Source organism: Gallus gallus, chromosome 15 (assembly GCF_016699485.2).
Source record: "Gallus gallus isolate bGalGal1 chromosome 15, bGalGal1.mat.broiler.GRCg7b, whole genome shotgun sequence".
NCBI lineage: Eukaryota > Metazoa > Chordata > Aves > Galliformes > Phasianidae > Gallus > Gallus gallus.
In genome coordinates this window covers 9,455,863-9,478,576 of record NC_052546.1, presented here as the reverse complement: position 1 = coordinate 9,478,576, position 22,714 = coordinate 9,455,863, and the positions used below count along the sequence as shown (strand labels likewise).

General features: G+C 41.0%; 1 protein-coding gene across 3 annotated transcripts in view; it reads right to left on the bottom strand.

Annotated features, from left to right (window-relative positions):
* Positions 1-22,714, bottom strand: part of GCN1 (GCN1, eIF2 alpha kinase activator homolog) — a 40,621-nt gene that overhangs the window by 6,563 nt on the left and 11,344 nt on the right. For all 3 annotated transcript variants that reach the window (XM_046901403.1, XM_015275397.4, XM_015275398.4), the window contains exons 19-52: positions 22,271-22,460; positions 22,020-22,144; positions 21,481-21,659; positions 21,212-21,305; positions 20,403-20,516; positions 20,121-20,319; positions 19,178-19,333; positions 16,200-16,381; positions 15,951-16,031; positions 15,302-15,445; positions 14,459-14,586; positions 14,096-14,285; positions 13,629-13,699; positions 12,782-12,947; positions 11,565-11,759; positions 11,142-11,388; positions 10,375-10,496; positions 9,627-9,741; positions 8,964-9,143; positions 8,391-8,611; positions 7,638-7,706; positions 7,346-7,484; positions 7,036-7,232; positions 6,545-6,687; positions 5,665-5,782; positions 5,309-5,524; positions 4,817-4,981; positions 4,256-4,417; positions 3,726-3,818; positions 3,356-3,499; positions 2,040-2,309; positions 1,638-1,751; positions 878-1,108; positions 90-283 (exon numbers count right to left, since the gene is read on the bottom strand). In XM_046901403.1, the coding sequence (XP_046757359.1) occupies positions 90-283; positions 878-1,108; positions 1,638-1,751; positions 2,040-2,309; positions 3,356-3,499; positions 3,726-3,818; positions 4,256-4,417; positions 4,817-4,981; positions 5,309-5,524; positions 5,665-5,782; positions 6,545-6,687; positions 7,036-7,232; positions 7,346-7,484; positions 7,638-7,706; positions 8,391-8,611; positions 8,964-9,143; positions 9,627-9,741; positions 10,375-10,496; positions 11,142-11,388; positions 11,565-11,759; positions 12,782-12,947; positions 13,629-13,699; positions 14,096-14,285; positions 14,459-14,586; positions 15,302-15,445; positions 15,951-16,031; positions 16,200-16,381; positions 19,178-19,333; positions 20,121-20,319; positions 20,403-20,516; positions 21,212-21,305; positions 21,481-21,659; positions 22,020-22,144; positions 22,271-22,460 (5,354 nt within the window). The remainder of the gene's footprint in view (positions 1-89; positions 284-877; positions 1,109-1,637; positions 1,752-2,039; positions 2,310-3,355; positions 3,500-3,725; positions 3,819-4,255; positions 4,418-4,816; positions 4,982-5,308; positions 5,525-5,664; positions 5,783-6,544; positions 6,688-7,035; positions 7,233-7,345; positions 7,485-7,637; positions 7,707-8,390; positions 8,612-8,963; positions 9,144-9,626; positions 9,742-10,374; positions 10,497-11,141; positions 11,389-11,564; positions 11,760-12,781; positions 12,948-13,628; positions 13,700-14,095; positions 14,286-14,458; positions 14,587-15,301; positions 15,446-15,950; positions 16,032-16,199; positions 16,382-19,177; positions 19,334-20,120; positions 20,320-20,402; positions 20,517-21,211; positions 21,306-21,480; positions 21,660-22,019; positions 22,145-22,270; positions 22,461-22,714) is intronic.

Genomic DNA, 22,714 nt, shown 5'->3' with positions numbered 1-22,714 from the left:
AAAATCATCTCAAATTGCTATACAGCATATTCATCCTAGCCCCTTATCCTCAATTAGCAGCAAGGCCTGAGATTCCACCTACAGCTTACCTGATGGCAGAGTCATCACTGGAACGAATTCCATTCAGCAGCTCAGTAAAAAGAGGATCCACTTTTACATGGATAACAATAAGTTTACCAAGAGCATCAGCAGCTTTAAGGCGAACAGCACGGTTTGAATCTTGCAGAGCTTTGGTGAAGGTTGTTTGCAGTTGAGGCAAAAATGGTTTCAGGGCAATCTCAACCTTTAAGAGGGATAAAAGAAGGAAAAGTGATGGAGTTGAGAATGTAACCATGGCTAGAAATCAAAGCCTGTAAACAGCTTTACTTCTACAACAGTTAATTATCACAGTAACAAATAGCCTTCACTCAGATCTAACACACTGCTAAAACAGGAAAAACACAAAGTGATGATTTACAATGCAACACTTATCCTTTTCCAATCTAATTCTATTTTCTGTAGATGGAAACATAAGAAAGATTCTACATCATCATGAATGTTCTTTTCTATACAGAGCACTAAATAAAAGCACAGCTCAGTTCAAGTGTGTAAGATGATCTTCTTTGGACTTAACGTTTCATAAAAAGCATGGACATAGAAAAGAAAATAACTACCTGGTAGCTGTCAATCACATGAAAGTGAGATGAGCATTTACCAATATTTCTAAGAGGTCCAGTGACTCACTTGTTGGGAGAATACAATCTAATTTCATTGCCATTCTAGATACTAGATCTATACCAGCTGATATCCTAGCTATATTAAAATGAACAGCAACAGATTTTCTGAAGGCTACCGTAGAAAATGCTCACAAACTACAGTCAATTACTTTGAATCTTACCTTGGCTAAAAGAAGGCTTAGTGTTTCAAGCAGAGCCACTTTGACATTCCAGCTGAACCGATCTCCCAAGATACGAATAAGTGGCCCAGTAATGCTCACTACAGATGGTTTAAGAGCTTCCGCAGAAGTCAGCTTAATAACCAGCCCCAAGGCCTTTGCTGCTTCCTCCTTTTGCTCTGGATTACCAGTTAGAACACCTTCACGCAGCACCAGAAGTATAGAAGTCACTCCCTGTCATAACAATTAGGTAAGAAAGCTTAGAAGCTAAGATGCAAAAAATACATATCTTATTATTTTTCCTGTTATATACCAGATGAACACACTTAAAACAGTTTCTCTCAATTTCCTGTTGACCTTCAGCTGCCTGCTTCCACATTTACAAAGCTACTTTTATTCAGTTTGATTTAATGCATCTACGCCTTAGAAAGCCAGTTGCTATGAGGAAAGTGCTGGTGGATGAAGGAATTTTTAAACCATAGAAATTTGGCACGGAAGTCCAGCATTACTCCTCCACAAAAGCAGCAAGTCTGACTTCCAGGCATAACAGAATTGTCAAAGATCTTGTCACAAAAGGAGTTGTCTGCAGGGTAATTCAAAAGTATCAGTAACCTACAAAAAGTCTCTCCAACATAGGGGTTTAAAATGCTAGTTTCAGTATTTCTAATTCCATAACATAGTATCAATCAGTTTCCCCCAGAATGAGATAGGATGGTTGTGATCGAGTCCATTTTCGCATCACGTGCTCATTTTGATCCTTTACCTTCTTAGGAATACAAAATCCTGGCACATGCTCGCCTTTGGCCTCATTCCCTACAACCCGGATGTCCTTGTGTAGGTCCTCAATGAGAGCAAGCTGGTTCCCAGCATCTAATTTCTGTAGGAGGGAGGGGCAAGACAAAGATGAAGTAATATCACAACCTACAGTTCCTTCTGAAATCTCAGGTGCATCATGAGAAGACACTTGTCTCCCACCCCTTCCAAAGACCTAACTATTCACTGATAACACTGATGCCAAGCTCATCTTACATCTCAAATCTCTGCAGCATTTGCCAACATAAATGTAGTTTAAACAGGAGATTCAATTTAGACAGTATTTTACCAGTTATCTCCACTTTCTCCTTGCCAACCACTACCACTGTAAACTTTTGAAGCTGCCTCTTACCTTGGTGATGGAATTAAGTGCATCCCAGCTTTCATTCAAAACTACAGGATTGGTATCATTAAATAAACGTATCAGGCCTGAAACCAAGTTCTTGAGATGACCAGTGTAGTCTGCTTTTGTCTTGGAGCAGTAGATATTCAGAATGATAGCTGCTGCTTGTCTCATTCCCACGTCAGGGCTGCGGGTAGCTTCTAGTAAATCCTCAGTTATAATTCTTTGTCCAACATCATCTTCCACAGAAAGGATTACAGACTGGCAATTTGCCATTTCCTAGAGTCCAAATTAATTGTACATTAACTCTCAAATAGAATAAAACCAGAGTTAGCCCCAGGTTTCCCCATGTTATCCGGAACATCATCTCTAAGAGAAAAGACACAACATACACAGCATATGCCACCTGCTAATCTTTTCTTTTGGAATAGCTGATTGCATTGCCATCAAAGGCTTAATTCAGAACCAATTTCCTACTGCTACCTCCATCCTTATGCTTACTTAGTAACAAATGTCAGGGGAAAGAAAAAAGCAAAAAACATTATGAATGGGTCACCAGTCCAGGAGGAGAGATAAGTACATAATCAACTCTCAAAAGTCAACAAATGACCTAAAAAGTTGCACAGGTAGCTTTACAGCTACAGAAGGTATAAATTCTAAAAAGTAGAGAGTAGCTTGGTCTGCCCAGTCTTACCCTCAGAAACCACGGGTCTTATCAGGTAAGTTTTAATTTAGGTAGTTCAAGTCTTTGTGTCATAATACTAGTTGCAAGTACAGCTGAAGGTATATTAGAAGTAAACTGCTAGAAGTTGAGCAGATGGGCATCTGTAGCAGACAGGACTCTGTCCACAGCATTCTCAATTCACCAGCCTGTGTACATCTATATGCAATCACAGCTCCAGGATGTTCTCTGGAGTCTAAACAACAGATGTTTCTGAAAGTAGTTCAGAGTGCTGCATGCAAAATAGGAGATTTTCTCCTTTCAGCCCTTTAATCTCTGAGTCTTATTTCCCATTAATACATACAAACTTAACCATTCACTCTAACAGTTTCCAAAGAATAAGTAAATAGAGAATTGTAGCTTGTTTAGGCCAAAGAGACTTCTTTAAGGGTACAAATGGATTTGGAAAGCATTATGTTTTTCAACTCCCACCACAGTTTTAAAACTATGCCACCAGGCAAGAAGACTCTGCCTGAAGAAGTCAGTAGATATCATTAAGACACGCAGCCTGTGTATCTAGGGAATACAGACTCAGTGCTGAACGGTAAACCCAAACTATCTTCAGGCAGCCTGTCATAGCAGAGAGCTGAGCCACGCTACTTACCAGTTGCTCTTCACTAGTCCCCAGCTTCTCTTTCAGTGCAGACATCATAGCAGGCAGGATGACACTCAAGTGCCTTGTCAGAGCATCCCCTGCCACTGATGAGAGGAAAGCTAGCACACGGGTGTTCACAGGGGGAGTAGTCAGCTAAAAAGCAAAACCAAACACAAATAAAAATGAGACAAGCAGAAAGTTCCTTGAGAAGGAATCTCAGCTCATTTATAACATGAAATTTTTTAAGTATGAGTGCACCACAATGACACAGTTTTGAGCACAGAAATATCTTGGCAGATTGCTCCAAAGAAAACTGGCAGCAAACACAGGAAAAAGCACAGCTTTTAAACAGAAGTTTAAAATTTGTTTTCAGTTGTACCTTTGGCACCAAATAAGGCAGTACCACACGGCTCTTGACAGCCATAACTTGTTTAAGACCATCCACAGCAAAGTCAGATGTTTCTTCATTATCCTACAGAGAGAGAAAATGAGAACAAAGGACATGATTTGTGACACACCAAGCTAATCCCCTCTTTCAGGTGACAAATCACCACATGATCATGCAACCAACACTCAACACAGGTACTTCTACATAAAATCACTCTCATGCTACATAGCTAAACCTAAGCCAAGAAAAAGATGTGACACATCAGGCATGGTGGCCAATTTATGGAGGTGACATTTGCAATTCCCTAGCAGAGCTGGATGTAGCAATTCTTAAGCCTGTGCTTTAATCACAAAACTTTCCCTACTGATGAGTAGCATGACTCCACAGAGGAGACAAAATAGAGACGGGCATTCTCTAGACGGTCTGCCACTGCAAGTCTCCTTCTCTTTTAAGCTAGTTATTCAAAACCTGTCCCACAACATTACTAATTAAGTTGTTGGTTCATGTTGAGCAATGCTTACCAGCTGCTTCAACAAAAACGGAAGGATATCTTCAAGAGCCTGATGCCCAATTGTTGAGTGCAACTGTTCAAATGTTTTAGCTGCAGCCTCTCTCACTTCTTCCAGAGGGTCACACAATGCTTTTCTCACTGTAGGCACTAGGGACTCAGAGAAAACCAGTACCTAAATACATAGAGATAAAATTACAGGTTATGTAAAGCACAGTGGACAGATGCATCTCAGTAAAATAGCTAAAAACCTGAATTTCTGCAACAGAAACTAAACTGCTGTTTGGCTGAAATACATTGGAAGAAAAGGATTAATGAAAGATTTGTAGTGTTCTAAGACTACCTTGTAGATGCTTCCGATGGCTCATAAATGTCAAAACTGTGCCATGTTATAAATGTACCAGTAGATGCAAATACACACATTTGCCTCAACAGCAACCCACATTAGATATGAGCCTTTAACTTAGTCCACAGAATGAGTCCAACACTGTTACTGTATTTTTGCATCTCAGCTGCAAGACTGTAACATAAATACACAGGAAATGGCAGATTTCATCCTCCTTCTTTAACTTACCGCATCTCTACTGGTAGACTTCATTATCTCACTCAGCCCAATGCAGACTCCTTGCCTTTCATCATTCTTATCTGACCTTAGGCCATCTTCCAGAATGGGAATGATTTCAGGAAGGATCTTCTCTCCTAACTTTCGGACAAGGTCTCCTAATGTCCGTGCTGCAACCTGTTAATTAAACTTATTTAATTAGGTTTTCTAAACGAGGAAAATAGTTAAGAAGCTGAACGCTGAGCAAATGTTATTTTTTTGACTATAAACTACTTTTCCAAGTACAGACAAAAATGTAGCAATGGAAACACCATTAAAATAAGTAGCCATGGAAAAATTGTTTTACTTCCATCACCACTGCCTTTCAGTGAAGAATTTAGATATGCTCTGACCAGTTATATTCATTACAGCTTTACAGTGATTCAAAGAAAGGAATTATCTTGTGCTCTTATTCGCTTTACAAGGTCGCCTGCAGAAACAGGAAAGCATTCCTCCATTTCTCACCGTTCGCTTATCTGCACAAGTACTGGCCAAGAATTTCAGCAGAAGCCCAAAGAGTGTTGGCAAAATTTCACGCAGCGTGCGAGGAGTGTTTGAAACTACAATCTTCCAAACGTGTAACGAAGCTTGACGCACTACCAGCTGGGTGTCAGAGCGGCCCATGTACAGCCCTGCCAGCACCCTGTTCCTCCTCTCCACCCCAAGAGCATTAATAATAGCCTGGAAAGAAACATACAAAATTGTATCAACCACTCCTGAAATTTATAAAAGGAACAAAATGCATGTTTATTCGTTAAGTCTTTCCAGCAAGCTTTTCAAGCTGATTAAAAAACAGGCACAACAGACAAGAACAGCTTTACCTTGTTTGACTGGGCTGTTCCAAAGTTGTCATCTTCTGAGGCAGTTTCTGTGGTCATTTTTCCAGTGACTCCTGAGATATGGAATAAAAGATCTCCAAGGAGCTGAACTGAGCTAAACCTGGCAATGAGAAGCATGTCAAGTGTTACAACAGGGTAATCAGACAGCATGTGTCCAAATACAGCAACACATCAAATCCAGATATGAGCAAAATGCAAGGGAAAGAGCTATGTCAGCACTGAAATGCTGCATGGGCTGATAGGTCGGATCATTCTGCCTACATGACAGTGAAGAAGCATACTAAAGAGAAGGGGAAAGAATCCCAAACCAAAAGGGGATGAGAGAGTATCATAGTAATGTATCAAGGAATAGTGTGGACTCTAAAAAAGAACAAGATATTCACAGTATCTCTCTCTCAACTCAAAAGACGTTCACCCAGGATAAGGGCACCCATCAGCACTCAGCTGACACATGCCTTTTAGTACAGCAAATTTCTAAGCAACTGCTATTAGCTGTGAGCGCTCCACTGCACATTTCCATACACAGGAGAACAATAACTTACTCAGCGTTTTGAAAAAATGAGAAACAATATGTTAGGACTAAATGTTGCCATATCAACTGCCTCGGAAGTGCTTTTCAGAGTCACTATAAGAATTAATAACCTAGTAAGAATGTATTGCAGATATCAGGAAACCTGATTCACGGCTAGCAGGGCTTCTCAGGCTCAGTGCTATAAAGGCATCATATTCAACCCACAAGCAGAAAGAGATATTTGCTTTTGCTTCATAGGTCTCTGCATTTTTTTGAGGAACGTCAGGAAGTCTGAATCACACCTTTTCTCTAACCACAGGAATGTCTGTGGATAAGATGGTTATCTCCTACCTTATCCTCCACAGGTCATCAAACAGGCCATCCTCAAGCTGTGGCAGAAGCAGTGCAATGGCTGTCTCTGCATACATACTTATGATCCTCTGGCCAGCACGCAGGGCAGTGTCCCGCACAAACTCATTCTCATCTGCCAGTGCCTGAACAGAGAAAGAAACGTCTGTGAAAGCTGTTTCTTTTTTTTCAGCACAATATACCAACAAGGAAAATAAAACGCTTTTTCTGAGCAACAAGAAGTAAATGAACTGTAGAGCTGCAGATGGACAAAGGTGATTTCAAGGAATTACTACTGACCACAAACAAAAGACAGCAAGCAAATAATTTGCAAAAGCGACTCATTCATACTTTCAATTAATATATGTGGCTATTTTTAGTCCAGCAATGCTGGAAAAGTCTCTGCATGTCATAGAATTAATGCAAATGTTGCCTGAAATACTCTGGAGTCTTCTTTTTATCCTCTACTAAATAAAACCCTTCAGGTTACATACCTTAAGGATACAAGGGATGATGGGACCAACATACGGAATGAACTTGTCTCCAAAAGTAATTGGCAGGTAGTTAAACATCATTATATAACCATCTCGTACATGTGGAGCAATATCCACCTTACTGGCAGTAGCTACAATCTCTGGCATAAGTTTCTCCAGCTTCTCCACCCCTAAACCAGCCATAACTTCAGCCAGACCTGGAGGGAAAAAAAAAAAAAAGTAACAGAGCTAATAAACTCAAGAAACACCAAGCTAATCTGATTCAGTAGGGGAAACTCTGAGCTCAGTATTCAGACACAGTCGTCCTCACCTTGAGCTGCACCAGATCGGTCCACTGAGCTTTGCTCGTATGTCAGTGTCTCCATCAGCCATGGCAACAAATCCTCAAAGCATGATTCTCCCATGCCCTTCACCATGGCTCCCAGTGCCTTTGCAGATACTGTACGCACCTAAGAGACAAGAGAAACAAGAGATTGGCCAAATACTCTATTGAAGTTACTAAGACTGAGATACATCAGCCTGATTACATTTCTTCAGAAGATGAGGACAAAGCCCAACATTATGGACTGAAAGACTAACTGTATTTGTATGAAAAGACTTACTTCAGGTACAGGATCCAGCAGGGATGCCTTCAGTCCAGGAGTCACACTGGGTAGGTAAGGAGCCAGATCCTGAAACAAACAGCCCAAAGAATAAGAACTAGATTCAAAATGAGAAAGAAACCTAAATCATCTTTATGTAAAGGGAATTTCAGCCCTTTATTATTAGCGATCATCTTTAACATCCTTAGAGTTTTAATCAGTTCCTTTTAAAGCCCTGCAAATGATTGCACATTTAATTGTTCTTTAAGTACGAGAAACAATGCCAAAGTCCAAACCATTCAAAACCTTTTTGATGCTCGCTCACAAGCTAGCATTTTGCATCTAAGGAAAATCCAACACTCCTGACATTTGCACTGGGTTTAAATGCAGGGATTATCAGCACAAAAATTAAACACTGTTCTTCAGCCTACGGTGAAGTCCTACAAATACTTTTTAAACAAACTCGGGATCCATTTGTAAGTAATTGATCTTTGTTTCACCAGTAGTGGTTTTGCTTGCTTGTTATTTTGTTTACAGTAAAATCAAAAGATTTTTTTGCAGGTATAAATCGGGTAATAAATTAAATGAGCAGAGTACAAAGCTGACAGTCTGAAGCAGCTCAGAATTTTCTCTGTACTTATAGCCACTTTCTGTTCATTTACATATATTTAATTAAAGAAGCTGCTTGGATTCTAGTACTGTCTGCCTTAAGTGCTTTCCTGCTAGCTTCTGAATGGTAAATTCAGCATACGGAGAGCTTTTTTGGTACTGTACCTTCTGATCAGTCAAGGAGTACATGTTCCCAATAATCTGGGCAGCCATTTTCCTGGTATCTGTGGAACGATCCTGAAAAGCTCTCTGAACAATTGGCATAATAAGTGCTAAGGATGGAGCATCAATGAAGTGGACAAATTTGGTATCCAGTAGAGTCTGCAGACACTTTTGGGTCTTCCTGGAGGGGTCAGTGAGAGCATCCAACAAAACTGGAGCAATTGCTGAGTGTTTTTTAAAAGGAGAGAAAATAATTTATTTGTACATAAACGAAAAATGCACATCAGAGTGAGATGGTGGTCTCTCACAGGTTGTCTTACATCCTTTTAAATCATTTAGAAGCATAGGAACACAGAAAACCCTATTGATGTTAAATGACAAAGCAGAAGGGAGTATTCGAAAAGCTTTGAAGCAGACAGCTGTTGTGAAGCTTTCATGCTATACTGTTCTAGAAGTAGTTTCATTTCTGTAGAGGTTCAGATTTAATCCCAAATGTAACGAAGATAAACCTTGCTATTATAAGCTATGGTCATGTCAGGACTGCTGTTTGCCATTAGAGATACAGACAGTTCTTACCAAGGATCTCTGGATTTCTGATGACGGACCCAATCTGCCTGAGAGCTTGCTGACCTGCATTCTGCACCTTCACATGAGAATCTGTGAGCACTTCAGTAAGTTTTGGCACAATATTGGGTAAGCAGGAGGAGAGCTGTTTGGGAGCACAGTATGCCATAGCTCCCAGCAGTTCCACTGACCCTGTGCATGAAATACGCAAAAAGAAAGAAAAAAAAAAATCACAAAGTAATACGTAGCACTAAGAAGAGATGCAAACAGATGATTACATTCATGTCAAGTTTAAATACACAAGTGGTCTGACCAGTCAGAGAACACACACAGTGCCTGAAACGCACTAAGTCACTCTGTGCCACCTGCAAATAAAAAAATATTATCTACTTTTGTACTAGGAGAGTTGTGGATGGGAAAGAAACATCCATTTTTTGAAACACTTCTGGAGAGATGAGGGATAAGAAGTGCTTCTTTTATCTGTTAGGGGAAGAAGAATTTGCTCCAATGTGTCAGGAAACTCATCTGTACTTCTAAAGCTATACGCTTCCAGTCCCCTTACGAGTCAGTAAACTATCAAAGTCATCATTAAGGATGAAGGAATGAGCAAGGAGAATGACAGCAAAAGGAACTGTAAGCTGCTCTCAGTCATGTCAGTCAGATATCGGTCCATACCAGCTTTGGTTCTCCAAGATTCCTCTTCTAGTGCAGCAAGAAGCGATGGCAAAACCAGCTTCACTCCATGAGTACTCAAGTTGCTCATCACTGCTTTGGCACAGTCATCTGCAGCCTTCAAGGAGAAGAGAACATTTATAAGGTTTGTCGCATCACATGTTTTCCTTCCTCCCTCAAAGAACAATGGAAACGAAGCCTTAATGTAAAACAGTGTCTGAGGAAGCTGGCTTTGTTCAGTCTGGAGAAGAGAAGGCTGTGGGGAGACCTCATTATGGCCTTCCAACGGGTAAAGGGAGATTTTAAGCAGGAGGGAAATCAACTTTTTACAAAGGTAGACAGTGATAGGGCAAAGAGGGAATGGTTTTAAACTAAAGGAGAGAAGATTCAGATTAGATATCAGGGGGAAGTTTTTCACTGAGGTGCTGGAACAGGCTGTTGTGGGTGCCCCTGGAGGTGTTAAAGGCCAGGCTGGATGGGGCCCTGGGCAATCTGCTCTAGTATCCGATCTAGCAGTTAGCAACCCTGCCTGTGGCACAGGGTGATGATCTTTGAGGTCCCTTTCAACCCAAGCCATTGTATGATTCTAATGGCCATTGAAATAAGATGCTTTCCATTATTAAAATCAAGTTATATTAGTGGTGTTTCGAGGCAAATGTCTTTCTCAATTTGTTCATTATAAACAGTATTCATATCCTCAATTTCTGCTTTCTCCTAACACTGCATGTTCTCAAAATTTGAAGTCTCTTACCTCTCGCACATACTGGTTCCCATCTCCAAAACAAAGCAACAAGTGAGGTAGCACATGAACCACATAGGGCTCAAAGAGCTTTCCAAGCATGCTGCAGAGCATCTCAAAGGCAAATAGAGCCCCTAAATAAAGAAAAAGGATAGTCAGAAGAGAACACTTGATTTTTAAAGGGGATGGGAGGGAAGAGAAAATACAATATGCCAGCTATCTGTAGAATTTCTCCAAAAGCTCTCAGATCCCACAAACTGTGGAACTCTTGCTCTCTTGTGCTTCTGGCTAGCGCTGTGTTGGAGATTTGTGGTCTCAGAAAGGACAACAAGAGGTCTAGTAGTATTGAAAACATACAACAGTCCTCTGAGTCCTAGTTGAGGTAAGCAAGAAATAAGGACAGGAAACACTCAGCAGCAAAACTTAAAACTAGGGTCTGAAACACCCCTCTGGACCAGCTGCGGAAGAATATGCAATGCCTTTCAAGAGGCAGAAGCCCACCTTGCAACACCTGCCTTTGAAAACAGCAGGGATGGGTGCAAGCATATTGTCTAGGACCAGCTAACCTCCCACCATTATGTAAATAGACCAATGTTAGGACGCCATACACAATCAATGGCATCATGACAGACAGTCCCCATTTCCTATTCTGCAAACTTTTGTAAACTAAATACAGAAAAAACAAATACAAGGGCACAGGTGTCACCCCATATAGTCACAGTGGTAAAAGAAATAAGAGAAATGTCATGTTTTTAGAATAAAAAGCTCTTGTTCCTTACCCTCCCGCCGACGAAAGTTCTTCTTGTCTTGGATAGCATCAGTCAGTGTGGTCATCATCTCCTGCTGCTTGAGAGAAAGGATGCCAAGGCCTTTCACCAGACCTGCCAGTCCATAAGCTGCACCTTTGCGCTCGGCATATTTATCAGATTCTAAAAGCAGCTGCATTAGCTTCTGTATCATTCCTCCTGCATCCTCCTTAATTGCAGGCACCAGTGGTGGAAGACAGCTTGCCACTGACTCTTGAACCTGTAAAACAATTCAAAGTATCGGGTCACAAAATATTCATAACTAACATAACTTCCTCTTGGACTGCACCTACAATGAGAACTTCCTGTCTCTGGAGCCATTTTTCATCTCTCTGACATCATAAGGTTAACCTGCCTCTACATGGAATGTGGGAACTCCTCCAAGAAAGCACCCACCTGCTGAGATGGTGTGGACAAGGCTGCAATCAGTTTGCCAACAATTGGTTTCACTTTAGGGTCACTTTTGTCCAGATGTTTTGCCAGTGAGCCCATCAGAATGACCACACTCTGCCTGACAGCATCATAACTGGCATCATTAGGAGCATTTTTCAGGAACTCTTCGAACACTGGCAAGAGAGAGTTAACATTGTCCTGAAAAACAAAACCACAGAACTTGCCACTAGAGTCCACTCAGAATGAGATTTGCTATGCTCAGTGGACTTGTTTGTTCTTCTCTGAGCCAACAAGCCGAACAATCAGACGGTATTTACAGTTCATTTAATATGTCACATCACATCAAATCTTGAGCCATTCTGACAGACAACAAATATTTCCTGCTAGAGAGAAGTTAGCTCTTAAAAATTAGATCCCCAAACCCGTCAGCGCAATGTTCTGCCAGAAGTAATGCAAGTTCCCAGGCAAGCTGCTAGCCTAAACATCAGAGCCTGCTCTTTTGTTTGCTCTATTTCCAAAGAAAGATCAGGAAGGTAAAGCAAACCTCTCACTACTTTTCTAAGAAACAGAGGGGAAGATCAAGTATTATGAAAATGCTCCACTGGTCTTTACCTGCAGGGAGAAGTCATAAAGGCAGCTGTAAGACATGAGTGAAAAAAGAGCCAACACTGAGCTTAACGGGAATGTAGAGCACTGTCCAAATGAGGTGACTGGCACATATAAGGAAACCACATGCCAAACAATTTACATTCCCTAAACCTCCCTCATTTAACACACTGCTGGAGAAGAGCTGACAGTCAGGATGGAGATCATTTTCAGTTCTCTGAGAGACTTCAGTTGTTTTGCAGTTTAATTAAGCCAACCATCAGCAAGCTTTCAAGTTTTGCTTCCCAGAAGGCGTGAAAGGGAAATCTCACCTTCCCAGAATTAAAAGATCTGCGGTATGATTTCACTCCTACTACTGTAAATATATGCCATATTAACTCCTGTTAATTCAAGCCTATTTATTTTTATAGCAATGACCAAGAAGAATCAGTCAACACTAGTCACTACCAGAACATGGTTGAACATGAAGAAGTCCATACGATATTAAAGGTTCAGATGTTCAAGCAACAATGCCCTCCCAGAAAAAAAAAATAGTTATCTATAGGCGTCAGTACAGTATTTACATTTTCATTCCACCTGTTCCCACTGATAGAAAAAGAAGTGTTCACACTTACTTTGCCATGAGTGTTGAGCGTTGAAAGAGCTGCATCTAACATGCACTTCCTGACTTCAGGATTGCGATCATTCAGAGCATCTGGTACAAAAAACTGAAAGAGTGGCTTCACCTGAGAACTGTCCAGATGCTCTGAGAGCTTGTTAAGGGCCAAAGCAATGCCACACCTGTAAAGATGTTGAGTTGTGTGAACTTACTGACCTTTTGAAAACATTTGCTTGAGGTCACAATCACACATGCTATCAGCAATTCATTATAGAAACTGAGAGAGACAGTATGAAATCAAAAGGCTTCAGTGCCCAAGCAACATGCATTTTGTTTCATAACCCCATGCTGCAGGTTCCCAAAAGGACAACAATCCTTCAGCCATATAATGGCTGTTATGCTGATTAAGCATTACAGATACTTGGCAAAGATACCTATACAAAAAGTAATTATGCAAACTGGAATTTGTTCAGTTCATTAAGGCTATCACTGCTGCTTGCTAGTCTTGAAACAATCAATTGCCCATACAGAGGTGAGAATCCAGTAAGGTAAGACAAATTCAGAGAGACTGACAGGACAAGTCTATTCTTACCAGGGCACAGAGAAGCTAACACCCAATATTTTGATGGAACTTAGAGCACCTCAATTTGGTGTGCTCGTCCTGCTTGACAGGAACAAATATTCTTTACCAAAAAGAACTATGAAAACAGCAAGTTAATAAACCTGCCTGTATTTTGCTCCCTGAACCTTCCTTTATTTATTCACTGCCTGTATAAGTAAAATATATACTGTATAAATAAAAATCTGGAACACTGCATCTGAATGGACAGGAAGTGATGAGATAAATCTGAAGATAACCGTACCTTGCTTCCCACTGGTCAGGTGGTGATTCAGATATCACTCGTCCCAAAGCATCCAAAACTGGAGGTGGCCTCTGCAAGGAGGAAAATTTCATCAGAATGCCTTTTTCAAGGACGCATACACAAAGGATGCTGCAAGGCATACTTGCTATGCCATTTTAAAAATACTGCAGGGGTATGATACCATGAGAAAAGAAAAGCAGAGAGCCAGTTCTGCATCATAAAGAGCCCCCGTGGCTCTATGCCACAGTCTTCTTCTATCACCTAAAGCATATCATTCAACTGTGCAGTGTTGCCACTGCTTGCTGGTAACTTGAGGATAGATACATTAAAGTTGTGATAAGCTCAAATACAGCAACAGAAAGCTTCATATATATCCTCCGGGCAGACAAAGGGAAAAATGATTATTAAAAGATAAAAAGTAGAGTGCAAGCTTGGGCCTGTCAACCCTTTGGGACAAGCGTACTTACATAGAGCTTCTCCTGGTAAATCTCTGTAAGTTTATTCATAACCTCTGCTGCCTGGTTCTGATACTGAGCTACAGCTTTGGAAAGAGCTTCGGCACCTGCTTGTCGCACTGCCTCTTCATGGTAGATGACATCCTTGATCAGCAGAGAACAGAGGTCAGGCTGTAGTTCCAGACCCATGGACTCCCACAACCTGCAGCACACACAGAGAAGTGATAAATCACCTTTCAGCTAGAGAAGCCACTGCCACATGCAGTATAAGGCTGACCTAGAGCTGCCCTGCACCTTTGGGAGGCAAACTCCTTGCCTGTGAAGCTTCACAAGGAGGGCAAGGGAGAGATCTAAGCAGCCTCAAAAAACTCTCACCTCTCTGCCAGCTTCTGAATCTCATCTTCCACATCAAACTTTACTACCCAAAGGCGACGCAACAGATTTAATCCATTCTTTTCATCGCTGTCTGGGGTTGGTAGAACCATCTGTAGCTCCATCAGTCCCTGAATTAATTTACAGGAGAATCAGTGTAAATATCTGATCTTAGAAACAGATGCTTTAAAACACTTAAAACTTTTGCCAAGTCAAGCTCTTTTGGGTTAGAAGTGTCAGAATTCATGTCCACGTGTGCAGCACACTGCTAGTGCTGATCAAAGACATTCTATTGCAAATAGCTGACATTATACAACTTAGGAATAGTGCTCCATTTCCAACGTGCAGGGAGGCAAGCAGACACTAGGTTGTGCTCTGGTGACTACAGATCTTTTCTGCTTCTAAGTACAGAGAAGCTAGTTCAGGAGAGCTGAGCAGAAATCTGTTTCATGGCAAAGCAAAAAAAAGAGTACACTTGGTTTTTATATTTTTATCTTCTTCAAAGTGACTAAGACTGAAGCTTTCCAAAACACCAGGCCCAATGCAGAAAAAGCAGTTTTTCAACAGCTTCCTCCTTCTAAGACTAAGCTCTATGCAGTTCAAAATAGAAAACGTTAAACTGTTGTAACAACACTATTAACAAAATAAAGGTGTGAACAGACCCAGAGTAAATCTTGCTCAAGGAGCACTAGTTAGACAATTACTGTTCCAGAGCCGCTGCCTCCTCCTGTAGACACATTGCCCATTGACTACCATCACAGCTGAAACCTCTCCAACCGAGCTGGAGAAGAACTCACTTCCCAAAAATTAAGGAATTCAGTGTGACCATGAATGCTTTCCACCTACCCTGAGAGCTGCATCTCGAACATTCATGCATGGAGACTGCAGGGCCTGAAGTAACACATCAATCTCCTCTTGTTCTGCATAGGCACATCCATCCTCTCCACTGCTACTTGTGCACACAGAGGTCAGTGCATTGGAAGCCAAGACCTGAAATGTCATGAGTAGGTATTAGAGATTCCACAACTGACCTCTTTCCAATTCATCAAAGCAAGCACAGGGTAGGATGTGAGTGTTATCACAGAAGAAATTCTGAAAGAACAGTGACAAGGCTTCAGGACAACAAGAACTGAAGAGTTCAATTCAATCCTTGACCTTCTTGTCACTATTGGTCTTCCTGTCCTTAGAATAAACTTCACTGCTGGCCACCTGGGGGAGTGACTACTGATTTTCTTTGACTGAGCAAAGCCTTAGAGGAGAAATAAAATAGCACCTGTGGAAAACTGAAGAATATGTTTGATGCATAAAACTTACAGGAAAAAAAAAATACAAATATTTTATTCCAAGAAAAATACTGTGAACACAGGAGATGAAGAATATATACATATCAATCACCATCCTCAGACTTTTTAATCGGGTGGATGTATTTCCCTCAGTTAGATGCTGATGCAGCCGAGGCAGAATCCTGACTGTGGTGATGAAGCTGAGGACTCACCTGTAACCGTGGAGAGCCTGTTGCTATCACTCGGGTCAGCAGAAGCAGCATGTCCCGTCGGGGCAGCAACTCCGGGCCATTCTGAAAGAGGAGGTGGGAAGAAAAAGTCTTATATCTTGCGACTCCAAAGCACTTCACCCATGTATGGAACAACTTATTTAAGAACCATAATAAAGAAAAAAAACTAGGTTGACACACACAGCCGGAAATCAAACAATCTTACTTTGTTAACTGACGGCTCTTACTTACCTCATCCACCAGCAAAGCCTGGCCGTTTGTGGATGATCTCAGCTGAGCATGAACTGTAAGGATCTGCAGAATCTTGACCAGGAATTCCTCCTTATCTTCACTGTCATGGGATGTCTCAGTCATAGCCGTCTTTAGGAGAGGAAAGACTAGGGAAAATGCTGGAGCTGATAATGGGGCAGCACCTGCGCAAAGGAGAAACCATCCTGTAAGCAGGGCTGTTCATCATTATTTCAAAGTGCTCACTGAGGTCAATCTCCATCCCTGAAGACATTCAAGGCCAGGTTGGACAGGGTTCTGGGCAGCCTCATCTAGCGGTTGGCAAACCTGTCCAACACTGGCAACAATGGGATTGGAACCAGATGATCTTTAAGGCTCCTTCTAACCTAAGCCATTCTAAGATTCTATCAAAATGTGCACTTTAGTAGGTTCAAATATATATATAGCCATCTTCAACCTTCTGTACAAACATGCTAAGTAGACAGACGTGCAAAACTTTGGTTTTGTCTATCTTAGATGTACTTGAAGGAGGAGACAACAAAATTAAATCCACCAGGGTTGAAAATGAAAATCTAGTACTTAAATTACATTGTTCGAATGTGCACTCTCTGAGAATTCAGATGAATTAAACTAAAAAAAAACCAAAACAACAAAAAAGAAGTCAATTTTATTCTGAGCAAGAGAATTCACATAGGGATTTGATGCAATTTAACTAACTCACTGTTAAAGCTGTTTTGTCACAAAATAACAGTTCATTTGCCAGCTGTATTCGCTTTGAACACTTCCTACAAACCTGGCTAACCTGTTACTGCAGCCCTCCTCTGGATTCTTGAGACTGTTTCTCTAACACTGCTACAAGGCTCAAACCCTCTTCTCCTTGGAAAAAATTAAAGGTTTTGGATTCCTGTTGTTAAAGACTTTGATCCTTCCTTGTCATAGGGGTAAGCTATTGGGCATAACAAATACTCACCCTAATCCTCCAGTTAGGTCAAAGCAAAAAAAAGTCTAAGGAAAATCTAAATACCACATTAAAGAAGAAGAATGAACGATTCTTTTTGTTTCAGATGAGCTGTCAACATCACTCACTTACTATCTGGGTATAGGTATCATTAATTATCAAATATATTCTTGAACATATACCTCTGTGACTCTGCTGGAGATTTTGTAATATATACTGTTGAAATGAGAGTAGTGGATATCTAGAGAAAAGGGATTTCTTCAACATCCCATCTGCGCTGTCAGAGAACGCCACATTATAAATTTCTAAGATGCAGATGAAGAGCACTGCAGATACAATACTGCAGTGTTAGTCAGCTTATGTAGGGCATGGATACTGCAAAAGTAGTTCAAGGGAGAAATTTCAAATACCAAACTCACTGTGAGCTTTCAACTATTTAAGACGAATATTTTAGCTAAAAAAACCTGCAGATGAGGGATTTTTCCTTGCTATTTGTTTTTTTTAGTCTCCCCCGTTATTGGCCAGATATTTATTGGCTTAAGCAACAATCCCACTATATGCAGCAGGAAGGAGAAGGCTTTATCTGAGAAGATAAACGTTCTCTTAACACATAGTAGCTGTTTCTGACCAACATGAAATGACTTTGAATTGTATCTTGTCACGTCAGCAATGAATGATATTTCTTTCCACCGACATTATAAAGACAGTTGGTTTCTCTGAGGTCTCCTGGTAACCAAAGAAACCAACACCTGCTGAACAGTACTGTAAGACTGCACTCAGAAGTGTTTTAAGAACTTTCAGGAAGATTATTTGCAAATAGAATTGGAGTTGTCCAACACAGTTTTAGTGAACCTACTTGCTTTCTCTTCCAGAGGAAGTAAAAAAAATAGAAATAAGAAAATCAGACAGTAAACACTAGGAAATAGAGAAAGAGGAGCACTGAAAATACTTGCACGATTTTCTGGAATTAAGCAAGCAATCAGATTCAAATGTTAATGAATCTGCACTTACTATGGAAGTAAACATCACAGCAGAGATACTGAATTATCACCAAAATGTTTAGCACTGAAGTGGTGCTCAGCATGGTCAACTGCTACTGCTCAGCAGTGAGGATTATCTGTGCCACAGTCACACAGCTGCAGAGCTGACTGACAACAGAACTGTAAGGGGATGACTGAACTCCTGGGGTAAGGAAGCAAATGGAATCCTAAATCTCCCTTAAAGTGTTATAAACTGCCTACCAGAGCAGTTTCTGACTTAGGTTGAAAGCGATCATCTCCAAAGCATGGATTTCTCACCTCTATCATTACAGTACACCATATTTATAGAGACAGGCTAAGCCATCCCTTCCTCCAAAAGAAGCAGACTTACCCACCCTTTTCTGCACTATTGCCTATTACTGTGTAGTGACACAAGCATTTACACATCTCATCACGAAGCAGATAATGGAACAGATCTGGATTAAAACTAACCACGTGATCAAAAACAAGCAAACACGTTATTTTTAACTCACATCGCTATACTTGCACTGTAAAAACATGGGTGCTTGCCCTCATGTTACAAAGGAGGAAGGAACTGCTCCTTCTGCAATCATGCCAGAATAAAATATTCATGAACTGCAGTAGTACATAGCAAACAAGCAGAGGCCACAGGCACTTCACTGCTGAGATCACAGATAACAAGCAATTATTTTCGTCTTTCCACTCAGTCTCACTAAATCACTTATTCTAAGTGGTGTTGAAATGCAAGAACTCTCTAGCAAAGATGAGTTTTAATTTCACTGCTATTATTTTGTCTGAACCATTTAAAGTTATTTCATTTCTACACTTAATGTTCTTATAAGATCATTTCTACTACAGACACCACAAAAAGAGGACGGTGCAGTTTTCGATGTCTATGAATAGACTTAATCCAATTTAAAAAGACAAAAAAATGTAAGTCTCCCCTAGGAAATATATGACCACCAAAATTCAAACAGCTCACTAAGATATTGTGGAGAGGTAAGATCTACAGTACTTTTTACCTGCCTCTCCTTTGCCAGTTCGGCTAGGAATGGTGTGGGCATGCAGCAAGCTTACTACTCTGTTGAGAGCAGTAGGAAGCTCTTCTTGACACCACGATTCATCTAACTCACATTCTGGTTTCATCAGGCGCAAGGTCACGTGGCTCACTAAAGTACCTGGTATGAAAGAATAAAAAAAATCCATGAGAGGACTAAAACCAAACATTTCTTGAGAAAAGAAACCCCGAGGAACACAGACTGAAGGACTCTAACACAGCTCTGGGAAACAGCCCAGGCTGCAGAAGAGGTGCTGAGAAGGAAGCACAGCCCCGAGGATTTTAGGGGGCCTCTTCTTTCATGGCAGTTACATTTACTGCTATATGAACACTACAGTGTGTTCCACCTAACCAGAAGCCAACCCTTTTTGCTTTGCAACAGCAGTCAAGAAATTTCAGTGCTTCCAAACTTCTCCAAAGACGTCAACCCAAAGGTGTGAAAGTAGCCCTGCAAGCACTGACTTAAACCTTGCAAAGAAGGCAGCAATTTTAACAGACATCAGAGCACTGGGTTCAGAAGTTGCCATAAGTAGCTGAGGAGATTATATCCCACTGCAATTTTTAGCCTTTGCCACTTTGCAAGCACCACTATCACCACCCAGAGCTGTTGATTGCAAGTCAGCATCGGCTGGCCTGTCCTCAGGGCTATCGCAGCTTCACTCACAACCTCCAAGCTCTCCAGAAGAGACAAAATCCCAGTGTGATCAGCTGCACCGAGTGGATAACTCCTTGTCTTTCGACCAGAACCTATATAGCAGTAGGATCACTGGGATGTTCCAGTCACCTCCCCCTTTTTTTTTCCCCCTGGGTATATGATAATGATCCACATCACGTAAGAGTAAGGATTTTGAGCACCCTGCTATGAAAATAACGTACCCTGCCCTTAAACAGCAACTGCAAATACTAACCAAAGGTTTTAAGTCGAGCAGGCATGACACAGGAAGCTAAGGAAAGAAAAGGATCCTTAATTCTTGGAGCAGCCAAAGGCGATCTGAAAAGTGGCAAAAAGGAACCAACAAGACTAGGGATGTACTGAGTTAGACCAGGAGGTTTTCTCTTGATAACAGTGTCCAGCAGTCCCAAGGCTGTTTCCAGTTCATTATCAAGCTGTAAGAGAAACAATGCGGATGGTTACCATAAATTACTCTGGTAGCTGCCGAGCTGGCAAAAAAAATATCATCAACGCTTACCTCCTTGAGTCGTTTTCTTATCTGAGATTCCTTTTCCAGCTGTGCATGCATCAGCTCTTTCTGCTTGCTAGTCAGCTGCACCTCATCCTTTATCCCTTTCTTCTTCTTTATCTCCTGCAAAGAGCACATCATGGACATTATTAACTGGGAACTCTTAACACTATACCCTCACATAAGAAAAGGAACAAGTTGGACACATTATTTTTCACAATTTACTTTTAAAACATTATGAAAATATTTTTCCAAGCATACCACTCTGAGGACACAAAATGGAAATGAGGAGGTTAGCAATACTTCAGTGTTCTACTAACAGCATAACGTTAGTTTTTCCCAGCTTTCAATTGGTCAAAAATTATTTTCTGTCATCAGAGAGCTGTCTACTTCTTCCTACAGTGGACGGACACATCATTCTCCTCAGGACAAAGAAGTTAATCCTTGAAAAGGAATACTCCAATCAACCCGGTATGTTCCCTTCTTTTCATCAAATCCTTCCCCCCAACAGACACGCTGCTCTGGCCAGACTGAACACAACTGCTGGCTGTCAACAAGACCAAAGCATCTATTTAACAACTCTTACTGAGACAGTCACACAAAATGCATTGAAGAAGAGATAAAAACAGGTATTACCAACAAGTAAGCACACTCACAAATCACCAGAATACAGCAGAAATGGATACAAATACAGTTATAAGAGAAGAGAAATTCAAAGAATCTTTCCCAACAGTGTAAACATACGCCACAAGCCATGCAACAAAACAGATGAGATACCTGTTGTCACGATCATCACTTTCCAGTTTCCACCAACTCACCTCCTTCAGCTCCAGCTCAATGATTTGTTCCTTGAAGGAGTAGGCTTTATTCTCCCTCTTCATGTTAGCCTTTTTCATACTATCCTGTTGAGCACTGAGAAAAGAAGTTCAGAGATGAATTGGGACTGTTCTGGATTAAGGTTCAGGCACAGAAATATAGAAACTTCTGTCCAGAAAAAGAGCATCTGACAAATCACCCACCCACCAGCTAGATGCCAGAAGGAATCAATCTCCATGTTTGCAGAGAAGAGAAATTATACAAGTCTTACCTCTGTATTATAGACTTATCATACAGTTCTCCCTCCGGTGTCTTCATGATGGCAAATTCCTCTCGAGTAACCTGGCACAGAGCTGGATTCTGCATTGATGCTGAGATGGTGCTGATGAGCTGTGGGAGCACTCTACCAGGTGAGAGCAGAGAGAGAGATCCCACTGCATTCATAGATGACTATCAAGAAAACGAAGAGATAAAAACCATATCATCAGTATTCCCTGACATTGTTTTAAGAGTATGCTCAGTTGAAGCAGGCAATGTTATATTCTTTGAGAGCAACATCCTTCAAGTTTTAATACCTCATCCAGTAGGTACCAGAGATTTATCTGGAATTCTACTTAGCTACTGGTACACATTCTTCCCCCTTAAATCCCAGTTGTTTTTACACTGGAGACATTTCTCTTTGGAACTGCCTTTTCCCCAGCTTATAGGCAGAGCTCCTTCCTTACGGGCCAGTTAGTACTTAACTCCACTAAAAAATTACTTTGTTCAAAAACACATCCTCATGCTAGCAGTGGAAAAGCAGTTTATCACCTGGTTGTCTGGAGAGTAGGCAGTGAGTCTGGGTAATATGTCATTCAGGTGTTTAGTAATAAAGTCTTTGGGATCTATCTTCATCTTGACAAGGAGGGCTGGCCAAAGACCTGGCTGTATTGCCACTAGCATGAAGAATAAGCAGACATAATAAATACAAAGTAGATTGCAAATACAATTAAACAAAAAGGTAAAATTAAAAACAAAACAAGGCACATCATCCATGAGAGTGATCTTATCCCTTCACTTACCCAGAGATGGATGATGGCTCACCAGCAGCATCTCCAGAGCCAGCTTTTCTGTCTCAAAGGAATCCACATCCAGCCCAGCTACACTTGAGATGACACACAGTGCCTCATGAAGGACACGGGGAGGAATATAAGTCTTCCCTTGTTCTGACAGCTCACCTGACTCCATCACCAGGACTTCTTGAGGCATAACCTAGGGGACAGCTCATCACTAACATCACAGCAAGCCTTCCTGAGCACACTTTCCTAGAGTCATACCATACGTAACACCAAAATTCAGCTCCTTCTGAAAATGCAATCCTGAAGTTTTCAAATAAAAGAAAGGATAACAGCAGAACCAAAGCAGAGTGCTGACAGTGATGGAAAAAATAAGAACAGAGAATATCCTAGATTTGGCACACTGAAGTAAAATAAAACTATAATGTTTATCAAAAAAAGGGCTTTGGA